Source organism: Microtus pennsylvanicus, chromosome 1, assembly GCF_037038515.1.
Source record: "Microtus pennsylvanicus isolate mMicPen1 chromosome 1, mMicPen1.hap1, whole genome shotgun sequence".
NCBI classification, from domain to species: Eukaryota; Metazoa; Chordata; class Mammalia; order Rodentia; family Cricetidae; genus Microtus; species Microtus pennsylvanicus.
In genome coordinates, this window is record NC_134579.1 from 90,562,165 (window position 1) to 90,579,330 (window position 17,166).

At 42.2% G+C, this 17,166-nt stretch overlaps 1 protein-coding gene across 1 annotated transcript in view; it reads left to right on the plus strand.

Annotated features, from left to right (window-relative positions):
• Nucleotides 1-4,586: 4,586 nt before the first annotated feature.
• Nucleotides 4,587-17,166, plus strand: part of LOC142849885 (cytochrome P450 3A11) — a 30,941-nt gene continuing 18,361 nt past the window's right edge. Inside the window, exons 1-3 of the mRNA XM_075972698.1 lie at nt 4,587-4,741; nt 6,485-6,578; nt 8,750-8,802. Of these exons, the coding sequence (XP_075828813.1) occupies nt 4,671-4,741; nt 6,485-6,578; nt 8,750-8,802 (218 nt within the window). The 5' untranslated portion in view covers nt 4,587-4,670. The remainder of the gene's footprint in view (nt 4,742-6,484; nt 6,579-8,749; nt 8,803-17,166) is intronic.

Sequence of the window (17,166 nt, forward strand, 5' to 3'; positions counted from 1 at the left end):
TACCTACTAAGTTATCTCCCCAGCCCATGATTTCTTTTTCTCTCCTGGCTGGATGTTATGGTTTGCATCTGAAACATCCCCCTCAGGCTCATGTGTTTGAACACTTGGTCTCCATCTGTTGGTGCTGTCTTGGGAGGTCATGAAACCTTTGGAATGTAGAACCTAGCAAGGGCTGACCTTGAATGTTGTAGCCAGTTCTGCTTCTAGCCTAGGTCTCTGCTTCCTGACTCCCTCCATGATGAGACTAGGCACAAGCTTCTGTAACCATGAACTAAGTTGTTCTAGCTGCCATGCTTTCCCATTCCTTCTGGAACTGTGAGCCAAACAGACCTATCTTTCACTTAAGTAGGTTGCTGTCCATTATTCTGTCATAGAGCTGAGAAAAGTAGCTAAGCTAATAAAAATTCGCTAGGGGCTGGAGAGATGACTCAGAGACTAAGAACACTGGCTGCTCCTGAAGAGAACTCAGGTCCAATTTCCAGCACCCACACATTATCTATACCTCCAGTTCCCAGGGAGCTGATGCCCTCTTTTGACCTTTATGGGCACCAGACATGCACATGGTGCACAGACATATATGTTAGATTCCCAAAGCAGGCCCCAAAGTGGCAGTGTTTATGACAATGTTTCTACTCTCACATGAGCTGGGTTTCACCAGGAAACAAAAATCCAAAGCATTTCTCTGGAAGCCCTTAAAGGCTGGCTGAAGACTCTTAAACATCTATCAGCACCTTCTTCCTCTATCTGAAAAAGTCCCCAGTAACCGCCTGATTGTTCAAGTTTCTGAGCCCCCTCATCTTAATCCACCCATATAAAACCCAGCAAGCTTTGCACTGGTATGGTCCAAGATATCTAGACAGTGGATATTTTGTTATTGTTATTATTGTTTTTCTTATTGTTGTTATTTTAAGCTGCTTGGTAGTTTCTTGCTTACAACATGCAGACACAACACTAATAAATATCAATTAAAAATTTAAAAATCTAGCCAGGTGGTGGTGGTGCCCACCTTTAATCCCAGCACTCCAGAGGAAAAGGCAGGCAAATCTCTGAGGTCAAGGCCAGGATGGCCTAAAGAATAAGTTCCAGGACAGCTAGGGCTACACAGGGAAATTGTTTCAGACAAAAACAAAATTTAAAAATCTAAAAAAGTTATTAAAATTACATTTGTTTCTTTATTTTTCTCTATGTGAATGTGCATGAATGTCATGGGGGTACCTTGAAGGTCAGAGGACAACATGTGGGCATCAGGTCTATCTTTCCTCTATGTGTGTGTGGTGGTTTGGAAGAAAGATGCCCACCGAAAGGAGTGACACTATTAGGAGATGTGGCCCTTAATTTGATTATTTCCTGTCTTCTACTAGAAAAAACCCAGATCCAGAAAGATGAACATAGTATGTACTCAATCAAAAGTTGATACTAGCTGTAAAGCAAAGAATTTTGTGTCTGTAGTTCATGATCCTAGAGAAGCTAAGTAACAAGGTGAACCCTAAGAAAAACAAGCATAAATCCACCTGGAAAGGGAAAATAGACATGACCACCTGACAAAATTGGGAGCATGGGGATGGGGGCGGGGAGAGGGTGGAAAAGGAAGAGGAGGGGAGGATGGGAGGAGGAGGAGAACTTGAGTGAATGGATAGTCAAGATGGAGAAAGGACAGAGATGAGAGCAAGGAAAGAGATATTTTTGATTGAGAGAGCTATTATGGGGCTAGCAAAAAAACTTGACACTAGAGAAATTTCCAGGAATCCGTAAGAATGACCCCAAGTAAGACCCTAAACAATAGAGGAGAGAGTGCCCGAACTGGCCTTGTCCTGTTGTCAGATTGATGAATACCTTAAATGTCACCATAGAACCTTCATCCAGCAACTGATAGAAACAGAAACAGAGAACCACAGCAGAGCACTGGGCTGAGCTCCCAAAGTCCAGTTGAAGAGTGAGAAGAGTGAGAATATGAGCAAAGTGGTCCAGACTATGATGGGTACATCCACTGAAACAGGTTATCTGAGCTAATGGGAGCTCACCAACTCCAGCCAGACTGGGAAGCAACCAGCATGGGTCCAAACTAGTATCTCTGAATGTGTGGGACAGTTGTATGGCTGGGCAGACTGCAGGGCCACTGGCAGTGGCACCAGAATTCATCCCTATTCCTTGTACTGGATTTAGGGAACCTATTCTCTTGGGATGGATACCTTGCTCAGCCTAGATATAGTAGGGAGGGCTTTGGGCCTTCCCCAAAGCAATGTTCCTTACCTTCTCTGAGAAGTGGATGAGGGGTTGGGTGGGGATTAGGTGGAAGGAATGGGAGGAAGGGAGGGAGTGGAAACTTGGATTGGTATGTAAACTGAAAAAAAGATAGTTTGTTTTCTTTTAAAAAATAAATAAAATAAATTTTAAAAGATTGTTTTCCTTTAAAAATAAAATAAATTATTTAAAGGGGGATTGGATCTAGGAAATCATGTGTGCTGCTCATGTGCTTTACTACTGAGCTACATCCCCAGGAGCATTTATGTTGTTTATGTTCATAGAATGGAATTATATGTAGAGATAACATGTTGATGCAATACTTTTTATTAAAGTATACAAGTATTAAAATCACTGTATATGCTGTTTATAATACTATAATTTAAAAACCTGGAGTCTCTGTCTACTGATTTCTGTATTACAGGATCATGTATTTTTTTAAAAAAATACAGGGTCTAACACTGTAACCCAGGTTAGCCTCAAACTTGCTATGTAGCCAAGGCCCTGGTCTGTGGTGTTGGTGATTCAGTCTAGGGCTTTATGAGGACTAGGCAAGAGCTCTCTCAACTGAGCTACATCCCCAACCCAGAGTACCATACTGTACTTATTTTTGATTAATAATTTTTGCAGTCTGACAACTTTACACATGTATATAATGTATTCTAATTAATTTTTCCACCTTCTCTCTCTTTTCCTTCCCACCCTTGTCAGTCTTACTTCTTACCTGCAAATCTCTTTCCCATATTTGTGATTTCTTCTGTGTCCTGTAGACTTTAACTAGTGCCATCCGTGTGACTGTGGGTTTAGAACTGTCCATTAGAGCCTGTGGGCTCACCACTCCCCCAGTGGTCTAACACACAAATGCATGCACTGCCTCCATCTCTCCAAGAACCTGTTAGGTGTCAACAGTTCAGCAGTAACTGGTAAGGTCTGTCTCTTCTCATGATCACTTCTGTCAGGGAAGGCAGGTATTGAATTGTGTGGATAGAAGGGGTAGAAGAATTTGATTTTTATTGTTATATTTTTCCCCAAGACAGTGTCTCATGTGCCTCAGAATGGTCTCAAACTCTGTAGCTTTGAATTTCCTCTTTGAAAGTGTGATACCTCTGCCTCTATTCCCTGAGTCTGGGATTACAGAAGTGCACCACTAATTACGTGGTGCTGGAAATGGAGCCAGGGCTTTGTGACTGCTGAGCTGTCACTCTCCCAGCTGATTCTTATCAATACTCCTGGATTTTCTTTTTCTCAAACAAACGTCAGTGGTCTCAAATAAAAATAAAAGTTTTAAGCAATATATATCAGCTTTAATGGTATGCATATTCACACACTGCATCATTTATCCATCTGCAGTGTAATTTTCAATGTTTTAAACATGGTTCTATATGGTTATACAAGCTACACAGTCAGTGAGTTTTAGAACATTCTCATCACTCTCATCACTCCAAAACAGCTCCCCTAACATTTATTAGCAATGGAACAGAGGGATTTTAACACACACACACACACACACACACACACACACACACACCACTTCCTATTAGCGTTTAATACACTCTTTTTGTTATAACCCATAGTGTTCAGGGTCATCTGCAAGCTTGAGTCTCATTTCCTCCCTCTGTGAAACTTGACCTCATCAAACTGTGCCTAGCAACCTGTCCATTGGGATATACTAGATCCAGACACTTCTCCCAACTCAACTTGACTGGTCTAAATGACCACTCCATTACATTCTGTTACATAGTGGTGACTACTGCCAAAAATACTCTTACAGTCTAGTAAGAGCTATACAGGAAGACCCTCAGTGCTGGGATAGAGGGAATGGGGTGCATGCGCGGGAGTCATACCTTGGGAGAAGTGACTTTATTTGTTAGGGGCACAGATGAGGACAGATTCAAAGAGACTTTCTTTCTTTCTTTGTTTCTGTTTTTTGTTAGGTTTTGTTTTGCTGAGTTGAATTGTGAAAAAGGATGAAGTATCTTTCAGAGAGGCACCAAGACACTTTGTAAAGATCTGCATGCAGAATGCACAATGTTGGCTTTACTTCATGTATTTTTGAATGAAGTCAGTGGTGGTGAGGGGGCATTTCATGCAAATAAATTTATTTAATTTTTGGTGAAGAGATAGAACCTTTGGTCTCCTGAAATGACAACATTGTTTATTGATTCTGCACAGAATGTTAACTCACTGAAGGTCAAAATAGTCTGTGATGAACTTCATGATCCATCAAGGATAAGAGGATACCAAAGTTCAGGTGATGCAGAGGTGAGCCATCTACTGGCTGTAGCCCTGAACCCACCCATCTTTCCAATGTATAAACACCACAAGCTCTGCACCCTTCAGCACCATTGGTGGAAGGGAACCCCTGCAAAAAGGTAACACACAGCTGGAAGGAGAACACAGAGGGGAACATTGCTGACAGACAGGCAACGATGGACCTGACTTCAGCTCTCTCACTGGAAACCTGGGCCCTCTTAGCTATCACCCTGGTGCTGCTATACAGGTGAGGAACCACCAAAGTTTCTCTTCCACCATTTCCTTGGAATTAGGGTTGTATTCAGACCTCTATTCTGGTATTGACTGCAAGGTCAAAAGTGACATAGGCAGCAGGGGCTGGAGAGATGGTTCAGAGGTTAAGAGCATTGACTACGCTTCTAGAGGACCCAGGTTTGAATTCTGCCAACATGTGGCTCACAATCATCAATTATCTGTAACTATAGTTCCAGGGAATCTGATGCCCGCCACAGGCACTAGAATACAATTTTATTTTTTATTTTTTTTTGTAGAGGCATACATTTATTGTGAAGTATTTGTTTACACTGTGTGAAGATGTGTCACTGTGATTGCTTTAGTGCAGAGCTGATGGCCAGTAGGTAGGCAGGATGGATAGGTGGCATTTCCTGGAAGAGAGAGGAAGAGGAATCAAGGCACGTGATTGCGCAAGGCGACTCGAAGCAAGTCGGATGTACCATAATAAGAAGGGGTAACCGAGCCATGTGGCCGAATGTAGATTAAAACCTATGGGTTAATTAATTATAAGAACTAGTTGGGAAGCTACCTAAGCCAAGGCCAAACTTTACTAATTAATGATAAGTCTCCGGGTCATTTTTGCAGGCTGGCATTCCAAAGATAGTCTGACAAAAAATCTTACTACACACGTTCATCATGAGAAGAACATGTGTGAGAAACAGAGTTTTTGTAACATCTCTATTTTATAAATATAGAAACATAAACATAGCAAAAATGGTTCTATTTAATTAGACATTTTGCTTATACTGTAATTCTCTTTGAATTAATTGACAAGTTGTAAAATAAATGAACTTTTATTATCCCATTTTTTCAGTTAAAAAAAAACAAAAACCAAAAGTCCATTTGCTCCTGTAAGCTACTGCCACCCAGTGGACAGTTTGTGAAATGGCATCTTCTTGCTTATCCTTTGACGAACAGATGTTTAATCATTTATAACCTACCTTACCAGTTATATTCTAAATGACAGACACCCCAGTAAACAGAATTTCAAGTTGAAAAAATAGTAGGCAAAAACTTTAAAAGTATACATTTTAAAATAGAATACAATTTTAAAAATGGATAGCCGAAGTTGAATTAACGCCTATAAAAAACATTTTTAAATTACATATTTTTATATTTGGCCTAGCAGAAGCACATGAGATAGGTTTGTGTGTGGGGGAATCAGAAAAAACTTTGGGAAGTCAGTTTTCTCCTATCACATAAGATCCTGAAGTTCAAACTCAGATTATCAACATTGGCAGTCAGTGCCTTTACCTGTGCAGTTATCTTGAAGGCCCAAAATAAAATGACAACCAAATTCATTTTGCTTTTTTCTTTGGTGGAATGAGGAATTAAACCAGAGCCTATATGTGCTAGGCAAGCACTCTACTGCTGAGCCATATCTCCAGGGACACTAGCTCTTGAAGTTCACATTGATGTTAAACAGATCTGCTGGGCACACACACTCACTTTCAAATCCCTCTTGCTGAGCTGAGGGGGTTTTCTGAAAGGATTTACTTTTGGTATGACCTGATTGACTTTCAGGTTACCCCTAGATCCACCAGAACTCAGTAGAAATAGATGTACACAATGGACTGCCGTGCACGCTGGACCCCTCACCCTTTTTCTAAACTCTCTGGCAACCAAGTTTTTGGTATGTTTCATGGTATGACTTTGGTCACATTAATCTCCGCTCTTCTGTATGTGTGGTCACAAGGCTTTCTGTTTCACTTTTTAGATTTGGGACCCGTAAACATGATGTTTTTAAGAAACAGGGAATTCCTGGACCCAAACCTCTACCATTTTTAGGAACTCTGCTGAATTACTACAAGGTGAGTGCTTGTTGCAAGGAGGGCTGGCTTGTTTGTCCCGGCTGCCCAGCTAGCTTAGCCCCAAAATAACCACATAGAAATTGTATTCATTAAAACACTGCTTGGCCCATTAGCTGTAACTTCTTATTGGCTAATTCTTAAATCTTAATTTATCCCATTTCTATTAATCTGTGTATTGCCACATGGCAGTAGCTTACCGAGTAAAATACTCAGCGTCTGCCTCTGGTGGATCCATGGCATCTCTCCCTCCACGTTCCTCCTCCCAGCATTCTGCCTAGCTTTCCCCACCTACCTAAGTTCTGCCCTATCAACAGGCCAAGGCAGTTTCTTTATTCATTAACCAAGAAAAGCAACACACAGACATAAGGACCTCCTACACCAAATGTTGATTCTTGAGAGCCAATAATTGTTTAGTTCCATCAAATGCTGTTTGGAAGGTAACTCTGAGACTTCAGGCCCTCATACTGTGTGTTCTCATGATACTAGAGGCTGTCCAGTGGTTCTTTGGGGCTCTGTTGCCAACTTAAAGCTATAAAATAGTTGTGTCTATGCTTTTCTAGTGTGTGTGTGTGTGTGTGTGTGTGTGTGTGTATGTGTGCGTGTGTGTGCTGTGCATGTATTTGCATGTGTATGAGTGCCCATATGTGTGAAGGTGCTTATTCAGGATATGTGTACGCATGTAGAGGGCAGAGGTTGCTATTGGGTGTCTTATTGATTGCTCTTCACTTTATACTTTGAGGCAGGGTCTCTCAGTTGAACCCAGCTGTCTCTGACTTGACTAGTCTAGCTGGCCAGCTTGCTGCCGAGATCCTTTGTCTCTGCCTCCTGCAAGTGTGTCTGAGCTTGCTCCAGCATAAACCAGCTGGGGGTACACTGGAACAGGGCATTGAGACTGAGAAAATGTTAGATTAAGAGAAATGATGACAGAAATGTAGGATAGACTGGGAGAACTGAAGGTTGATACCAAACAGCCCCAAATTTATTTCTCAGCCAGCATATATATTAATTACAGGTAAAAGGCAGAACAAAGGGCAGTAGAGTCAGCTAACCACCTCCCTGCACTGTCCTTGGAAAGAAACTAAAGCAGGTGTATTATCTCAATACAAGAATACAGTTAGTAGCAAACAGCTCCCAATCATGAAGAAGGAGTGCCTCAGGCTGTCATACACCAGCCCTAATCTAATTAGATCGTGTGTTCTTTCATCTGAGCAAAAAATACTCTTTCTCATGGGCTTAATCACACGTGGTAGCTCACGTATGATTCAATTTCCATCTGGAGTCATGTTTGACTTAGAGAAATAATTTGAGTTCAGTATTGCCTTCTCTGCTTGCTCCAAATATCCTTGGGGACTGTGAGAAAGTTCTGATCAAGCCCATGAGAAAGAGCAAAACCACTGGGTAACGGATGATTTAACAAAATAGAAATTCAGCAATAAGCAGGTCATGTGCCACACTTAAGTCTAGGCGGATCATTTGTGACAAACCTGCTTTGGCCCATGTTCCGTCCACAACATACATTCCCAAGCTCACATCTAGAGGGCAAGTGGCAAAACTTGCAAGGGGTCTGCTCAAGTTTTCATCCTAGAGTTTCTATGTTTACCTTGAACACTCTTTAAAACAATTTTATCATCATCACTATTATTATTATTATTTGTGTGTGGTGTGTATCTGATGATGTTCACATGTACATGTCTAAGAATTTGCATGCAGAATCCACAGGAAGGGGTCAGGTGTCCTACCCTATCACACTACTTTCTCCCACTGAGCCATCTTGCTGGTGCCACTAAACATTACTAAGGACTCTTCTCTGTCAGAAACAGCAAACCTCATTTCATGGGATTTGAGGGTTTGGTGACCTGGATGCAGAAGGGTTGGTATGTAGTGATGAGGCGAGCAGGCCTGCTTTTCATCCCGTCTGGCTCCCGCATGGCTAGCTTTATACTGGGAAAGATTCAGCATGTCTGACCTGGCAGCTGGCTCCATGGCAGCTGCCTCACTTCCCTTCTTCCCAGCATTCTGTTCTGTCTACTCCACCCACCTCTGTTCTGACCTATCAAAGGGCCAAGGCAGTTTCTTTATTAAACAATGAAAGTAACACATAGACAGATGACCCTCCTCCATCATTGGTACATAGAGGACAGTAATGGATTTCATGCTATTTCTTTTTTCAGGGTTTATGGAAATTTGATAGCGAGTGCTACAAAAAGTATGGAAAAATGTGGGGGTGAGTATTCTGTAAAGTCCCATGGAGTTGACTCTTTTCAGGAGGATGTACTCTGCTTGTGCAGAACAGTGCCAGTCAAGAATTGTAGTAATGATCTCTCTGTTGTAAAGGTGATGCCATATGTCATGAAGTGCCATGGTTCACAGGTCTAATTATCATAAAAACATTGCATACTGTGGTTTTTTTTGACAGGCTTTGATGTTCCATGGACTCTGGACGTAGTGTTTTTGTTGTTTTGTTTTGTTTTTGAGACAGTGTTTCTCTGGGTAATAGTCTTGGTTGTCCCAGAACTCACTCTGTAGACCAGACTGACCTTGAACTCAGTTATCCACCCGCTGTCAGACATCTCCTGAGTTCTGGAACTACAGATGTGCACCCCCACCCCCACTAGCCCTGCCAAGACTTTGGAGATCCAATTTAATAACCGAAGGGTTTTTCCTTGGATCTATGTCCTTAATGGTTCTGTAAAGAAGCTGAGCCACCAGCAGTAACTGTTCCCTGTCATTGATGTGGAGTTCGGTTAGAGCTTTGGAGTAGGTGTCATCTTATACTATGAGAAAGGAACAAGTAGGAGGAGGTTCTGTTTCCTCCTGCCTCTTCATCTCTTCTCATTCATCCTTAGAAACCACAGACAGGGAACGCAACGCGGCCGGACCACCGGGCGGCGGAACGCAACGCGGCCGGACCACCGGGCGGCGGAACGCAACGCGGCCGGACCACCGGGCGGCGGAACGCAACGCGGCCGGACCACCGGGCGGCGGAACGCAACGCGGCCGGACCACCGGGCGGCGGAACGCAACGCGGCCGGACCACCGGGCGGCGGAACGCAACGCGGCCGGACCACCGGGCGGCGGAACGCAACGCGGCCGGACCACCGGGCGGCGGAACGCAACGCGGCCGGACCACCGGGCGGCGGAACGCAACGCGGCCGGACCACCGGGCGGCGGAACGCAACGCGGCCGGACCACCGGGCGGCGGAACGCAACGCGGCCGGACCACCGGGCGGCGGAACGCAACGCGGCCGGACCACCGGGCGGCGGAACGCAACGCGGCCGGACCACCGGGCGGCGGAACGCGGCCGGACCACCGGGCGGCGGAACGCGGCCGGACCACCGGGCGGCGGAACGCGGCCGGACCACCGGGCGGCGGAACGCGGCCGGACCACCGGGCGGCGGAACGCGGCCGGACCACCGGGCGGCGGAACGCGGCCGGAGGACGCCCAGCGCAGCCGGCGGGGACCCACTGGGACCAGAGCGGCAGCAGAGGACACAGGCTGCTGGCGGCGGGAACCGTCCCAGCAGGAGAAGCAGGCTGCAGGGACCGCGCGCGCAACACCAAGAACAGATCGCCCCACTACAATTAAACCAAAGAGGTAGGCCTTCGGTTGGGGAGGTCCCTGGCAAAGGAGGAGCCGGGTCCTATTCCTGAAGACCTTTCTGAGGGGTGAGAGGGATCTTGGCCCCCGGCAGGATCCAGGAAACAGAGCAAGGGCATTTTGTAAGAGGAGCCCCTGGCCAGCAGGGGAACCTGAACCAGTTTTAAAAGACCCCTTAGATAGCATCGATAGGAGGAGATGGGCAGGCGCCAAGGAAAGAATTCACCCAATAATCTGAAAAACAACATGAAAACACCAGAACCCAACGATCTTACAACAGAAGGTCTCCAACACCATAACACAGAAGAAGTGGAAAAAATTGACTTTATGAAAGCTGTAGAGTCCCTTAAACAACATGTGAAAAATGCCCTTATAGAAATGGATGAGAAGTATAACCAAAAATTTGAAGAAATGAGTAAATACGTACATAATACCCTGGGAAACCAAGAAAGAACGATCAAACAGGTAATGGAAACAGTTCAAGAATTGAAAACTGAAATGGAAGCAAGGAAGAAAACACAAACTGAGGCCCAGCTGGATATGGAAAATCTAGGTCAACGAGCAGAGCCTACAGAAACAAGCATAATCAATAGAATACAAGAAATAGAAGAGAGAATCTCAGATTCTGAGGACAACATAGAGAAAATAAATGCTCTGATCAAAGAAAACTGCAAAGCCAACAAATTCTCATCACAAAACATTCAGGAAATATGGGACACAATAAAAAGACCAAATCTAAGAATAATAGGAATAGAAGAAGGAGAAGAGTCACAGCTCAAAGGCCCAGAAAATATTTTGAACAAAATTATGGAAGAAAACTTTCCCAACATAAAGAAAGATATTCCTTTGAATATTCAAGAAGCATATAGAACACCAAACAGACTGGATCAAAGGAAAACATCCCCTCGCCATATAATAATCAAAACACAAAATATACAGGTTAAAGAAAGAATACTAAGAGCTGCAAAGGAAAAAGGCCAAGTAACTTATAAAGGTAAACCGATCAGACTTACACCTGATTTCTCTATGGAAACAATGAAAGCCAGAAGGTCCTGGATAGAAGTACTGCACAAGCTAAGAGACCATGGATGCAAGCCCAGACTACTATACCCAGCCAAGCTTTCGTTCACTATAAATGGAGAAATCAAGACATTCCAGGATAAAAACAAATTTAAACAATACGTAGCCACGAATCCAGCCCTACAGAAAGTAATAGAAGGAAAATCGCAACCCAAGGAATCCAACATTGCCAACACTGCTTACAATAACTCAGGCATCTAGCGACCCTTCACTAGCACAACTCAAAGAAGGGAGACACACAAATTCTACTTCCAAAAACAATAAGAATATCTGGCGTAAATAACCACTGGTCATTAATATCACTTAATATTAATGGTCTCAATTCACCTATAAAAAGGCACAGGCTAAGAGATTGGATACAAAAACAGGATCCAACATTCTGCTGTTTGCAAGAAACACATCTCAACCACAAAGACAGGCATCTACTCAGAGTAAAGGGTTGGGAAAAGATCTTTCAAGCAAATGGTCCTAAGAAAAAAGCAGGTGTGGCCATATTAATTTCTAACAAAACTGACTTCAAACTAAAATCAATCCGAAGAGATCGAGATGGACACTTTATACTCATAACAGGAACAATTTGTCAGGATGAAGTCTCAATCCTGAATATTTACGCCCCTAATATAAAAGCACCCACGTATGTAAAAGAAATATTACTAAAACTCAAGGCAGACATCAAACCACACACACTAGTAGTAGGAGACTTCAATACACCTCTCTCAGCAATGGACAGGTCAATCAGACAGAAACCTAATAGAGAAGTAAGAGAACTACTGGAGGTAATGAAGCAAATGGACTTAACAGACATCTATAGAACATTCCACCCAAATAGGAAAGAATATACCTTCTTCTCTGCAGCCCATGGAACCTTCTCGAAAATTGACCACATACTCGGAAACAAAGGAAACCTCCACAGATACAAAAAAATATCAGTGTCCACCTGTGTCTTATCAGATCACCACGGATTAAAGTTAGAATTCAACAACAATCCTACCTCCAGAAAGCCGACAAACTCATGGAAACTGAACAGTCAACTACTGAACCACACCTGGGTCAAGGAAGAAATCAAGAAAGAAATTAAAGTCTTCCTTGAATTTAATGAAAATAAAGGGACAACATACTCAAACCTATGGGACACCATGAAAGCAGTGATAAGAGGAAAGTTCATAGCACTAAGTGCCCACTTAAAGAAAACGGAAAATGCATACATTGGGGACTTAACAACACACCTGAAAGCTCTAGAAAAAAAAGAAGCAGACGCGCCCAGGAGAAGTAGAAGATTGGAAATAATAAAACTGAGGGCTGAAATCAACAAAATAGAAACACAGAAAACAGTCCAAAGAATCAATGAAACAAAAAGTTGGTTCTTGGAGAAAATCAACAAGATCGACAAACCCCTATCCAAACTAATTAAACGACAGAGAGAGAACACGCAAATAAATAAGATCAGAAATGAAAAGGGGGACATAACCACAGACACAGAGGAAATTCAGAGACTCATTAGATCTTACTACAAAAGCCTGTATGCCACAAAACTAGAAAATACAAAAGAAATGGACATTTTTTTAGATAAGTACCACATACCAAAGCTAAACCAAGACCAGGTGAACGATCTAAATAGACCTGTTAGTCGCGAAGAGCTAGAAACCGTTATCAAAAATCTACCTTCCAAAAAAAGCCCAGGACCAGATGGTTTCAATGCAGAATTCTACCAGAACTTCCAAGAAGAGCTAATACCTATACTCCTTAATGTATTTCACAATATAGAAACAGAAGAGTCATTGCCAAATTCCTTTTATGAAGCTACAGTTACCCTGATACCAAAACCACACAAAGACCCAACCAAGAAAGAAAATTACAGGCCGATCTCACTCATGAATATCGATGCAAAAATTCTCAATAAAATACTGGCAAACCGAATCCAAGAACACATTAGAAAAATTATCCATTATGATCAAGTAGGCTTCATCCCAGAGATGCAGGGCTGGTTCAACATACGCAAATCTATCAATGTAATCCACCATATAAATAAACTGAAAGAAAAAAACCATATGATCATTTCATTAGATGCTGAAAAAGCATTTGACAAAATTCAACACCCCTTTATGATAAAAGTCTTGGAGAGATTAGGGATACAAGGATCATACCTAAATATAATAAAAGCTATTTACAGCAAGCCGTCAGCTAACATTAAATTAAATGGAGAAAAACTCAAAGCCATCCCACTAAAATCAGGAACACGACAAGGCTGTCCACTCTCTCCATACCTCTTCAATATAGTGCTTGAAATTCTAGCAATAGCAATAAGACAACATAAAGGGATCAAGGGGATTCGTATCGGAAAAGAAGAAGTTAAGCTCTCGTTATTTGCAGATGATATGATAGTATATATAAGCGACCCCAAAAACTCTACCAAAGAACTCCTACAGCTGATAAACACCTTTAGTAATGTGGCAGGATACAAGATCAACTCCAAAAAATCAGTGGCCTTCCTATACACTAAGGATAAGGAAACAGAGAGGGAAATTAGAGAAGCATCACCTTTCACGATAGTCACAAATAGCATAAAATATCTTGGGGTAACTCTGACCAAGGATGTGAAAGATCTATTTGACAAGAACTTTAAGTCTTTGAAGAAAGAAATTGAAGAGGACACCAGAAAATGGAAAGATCTTCCTTGCTCCTGGATTGGGAGGATCAACATAGTAAAAATGGCAATTCTACCAAAAGCAATCTATAGATTCAATGCAATCCCCATCAAAATCCCATCAAAATTCTTCACAGATCTGGAGAAGACAATAATCAACTTTATATGGAAAAACAAAAAACCCAGGATAGCCAAAACAATCTTATACAACAAAGGATCGTCTGGAGGCATTACCATCCCTGACTTCAAACTCTACTACAGAGCTACAGTATTGAAAACAGCTTGGTATTGGCATAAAAACAGAGAAGTCGACCAATGGAATCGAATAGAAGACCCTGACATTAACCCACAAACCTATGAACACCTGATTTTCGATAAAGGAGCTAAAAGTATACAATGGAAAAAAGAGAGCATCTTCAACAAATTGTGCTGGCAAAACTGGATGTCAACCTGTAGAAGAATGAAAATAGATCCATATCTATCACCATGCACAAAACTCAAGTCCAAATGGATTAAAGACCTCAATATCAGTATGAACACAGTAAACCTGATAGAAGAGAAAGTGGGAAGTACTCTACAACACATGGGCACAGGAGACCACTTCTTACGTATAACCCCAGCAGCACAGACATTAAGGACCTCAATGAATAAATGGGACCTCCTGAGATTGAGAAGCTTCTGTAAAGCAAAGGACACTGTCACTAAGACACAGAGGCAACCCACCAACTGGGAGAAGATCTTCACCAACCCCGCAACTGACAAAGGTCTGATCTCCAAAATATATAAAGAACTCAGGAAACTAGACCGTAAAAGGCTAATCAACCCAATTATAAAATGGGGCATTGAGCTGAACAGAGAATTCTCAACAGAAGAACTTCAAATGGCCAAAAGACACTTAAGGTCATGCTCAACTTCCTTAGCGATCAGGGAAATGCAAATCAAGACAACTTTAAGATACCACCTTACACCTGTCAGAATGGCTAAAATCAAAAATACAAATGATAGCCTTTGTTGGAGAGGTTGTGGAGAAAGGGGTACACTCATCCATTGCTGGTGGGAATGCAAACTTGTGCAACCACTTTGGAAGGCAGTATGGCGGTTTCTCAGGAAATTCGGGATCAACTTACCCCTGGACCCAGCAATACCACTCTTGGGAATATACCCAAGAGAGGCCTTATCATACAACAAAAGTATATGCTCTACAATGTTCATAGCAGCATTGTTTGTAATAGCCAGAACCTGGAAACAACCTAGATGCCCTTCAATGGAAGAATGGATGAAGAAAGTATGGAATTTATACATATTAGAGTACTACTCAGCAATAAAAAACAAGGACTTCATGAATTTTGCATACAAATGGATGGAAATAGAAAACACTATCCTGAGTGAGGTAAGCCAGACCCAAAAAGAGGAACATGGGATGTACTCACTCATATTTGGTTTCTAGCCATAAACCAAGGACATTGAGCTTATAATTAGTGATCCTAGAGAAGCTAAATAAGGAGAACCCAAAGAAAAACATATAGGCATCCTCCTGAATATTAACCTTCAGCAAGCGATGAAAGGAGACAGAGACAGAGACCTAAATTGGAGCACAGGACTGAAATCTCAAGGTCCAAATCAGGAGCAGAAGGAGAGAGAGCATGAGCAAAGAACTCAGGACCGCGAGGGGTGCACCCACACATTGAGACAATGGGGATGTTCTATTGGGAACTCACCAAGGCCAGCTGGCCTGGGTCTGGAAAAGCCTGGGATAAAACCGGACTCTCTGAACATAGCGGACAATGAGGACTACTGAGAACTCAAGAACAATGGCAATGGGTTTCTGATCCTACTGCACGCACTGGCTTTGTGGGAGCCTAGGCAGTTTCGATGCTCAACTTACTAGACCTGGATGGAGGTGGGGGTTCCTTGGACTTCCCACAGGACAGGGAACCCTGATTGCTTTTCGGGCTGGGGGGGAGACTTAATTGGGGGAGGGGGAGGGAAATGGGAGGCGGTGGCGGGGAAGAGACAGAAATCTTTAATAAATAAATAAATTAAAAAAAAAAAAAAAAAAAAAAAAAAAAAAAAAAAAAAAAAAAAAAAAAAAGAAACCACAGACAATAACAGGAATCTGCTGAGTTGACAAAGTTCTTAAAGACCATGTCATTCAATGCCAACAGCAGACTTTGCTTTTTGTCCAGTTGCTCCCCGCATGTGAAGGCCTCTGTGCAATATTATTGCTTGTCAGCACTTGATAGTGTCCTTTCAACTTTTCAGTGACCTAATATCTGTTTTATTTATTTATCCATTTATTAGTATTTATTTATTTGGGATAGAAACTCTTTATGTAGCCCTGACTGTCCCAGAACTACACATGCACATCAGCCTTGCCTTGAAATCAGAGATTTGTTTGATTCAGACTTCCAAATGCTGGGATAAAAGGCATTGCCACAGTGCCTGGCTCTAATATTCTTTTCTAATTAATTTTGTTATATGATATTGTAACGTATGTACTTTATATTAATTTTATTGATCATTTTTCTCTGCTCCCTCCCTGCTTCTCCCTTCCCCTTCAACCCTCTCCCATGGCCTCTATGCTCCCAATTTACTCAGGAGATTTTGTCTTTTTCTACTTACCATGTAGATTAGATCCATGTATGTCTCTCTCAGGGTCCTCATTGTTGTCTAAATTCTCTGGGATTGTGATTTGTAGGCTGGTTTTCTTTGCTTTATGTTTTAAAATGTCTGATGAATGAGTAATATGATAATTGTCTTTCTGGGTCTGGGATACCTCATCCAATATGATGTTTTCTAGCTCCATCCATTTGCCTGCAAATTTCAAGATGTCATTATTATTTTCTGCTGTGTAGTACTCCATTGTGTAAATTACCATATTTTCCTTATCCATGCTAAGTCGAGGAGCATTTGGGTTGTTTCCAGGTTCTGGCTATGACAAACAATGCTGCTGTGAACATAGTTGAGCACATGTCCTCATTGTATAATTGAGCATTTTTTGGGTATATATCCAAAAGTTGTATTGCTGGGTCTTGAGGTAGGTTGTTTCCTAATTTTTTGAGAAATTGCCATACTGATATCCAAAGGAGCTGTACCAGCTTGCACTCCCACCAGCAATGCAGGAGTATTCCTTTTACCCCACAATCTCTTCAGCATAAGTTGTCATCAGTATTTTTGATCTTGACCATTCTTACAGGTATAAGATGGAATCTCAGAGTTGTTTTGATTTTTATTTATCTGATGACTAAGGATGTTGAACATTTCC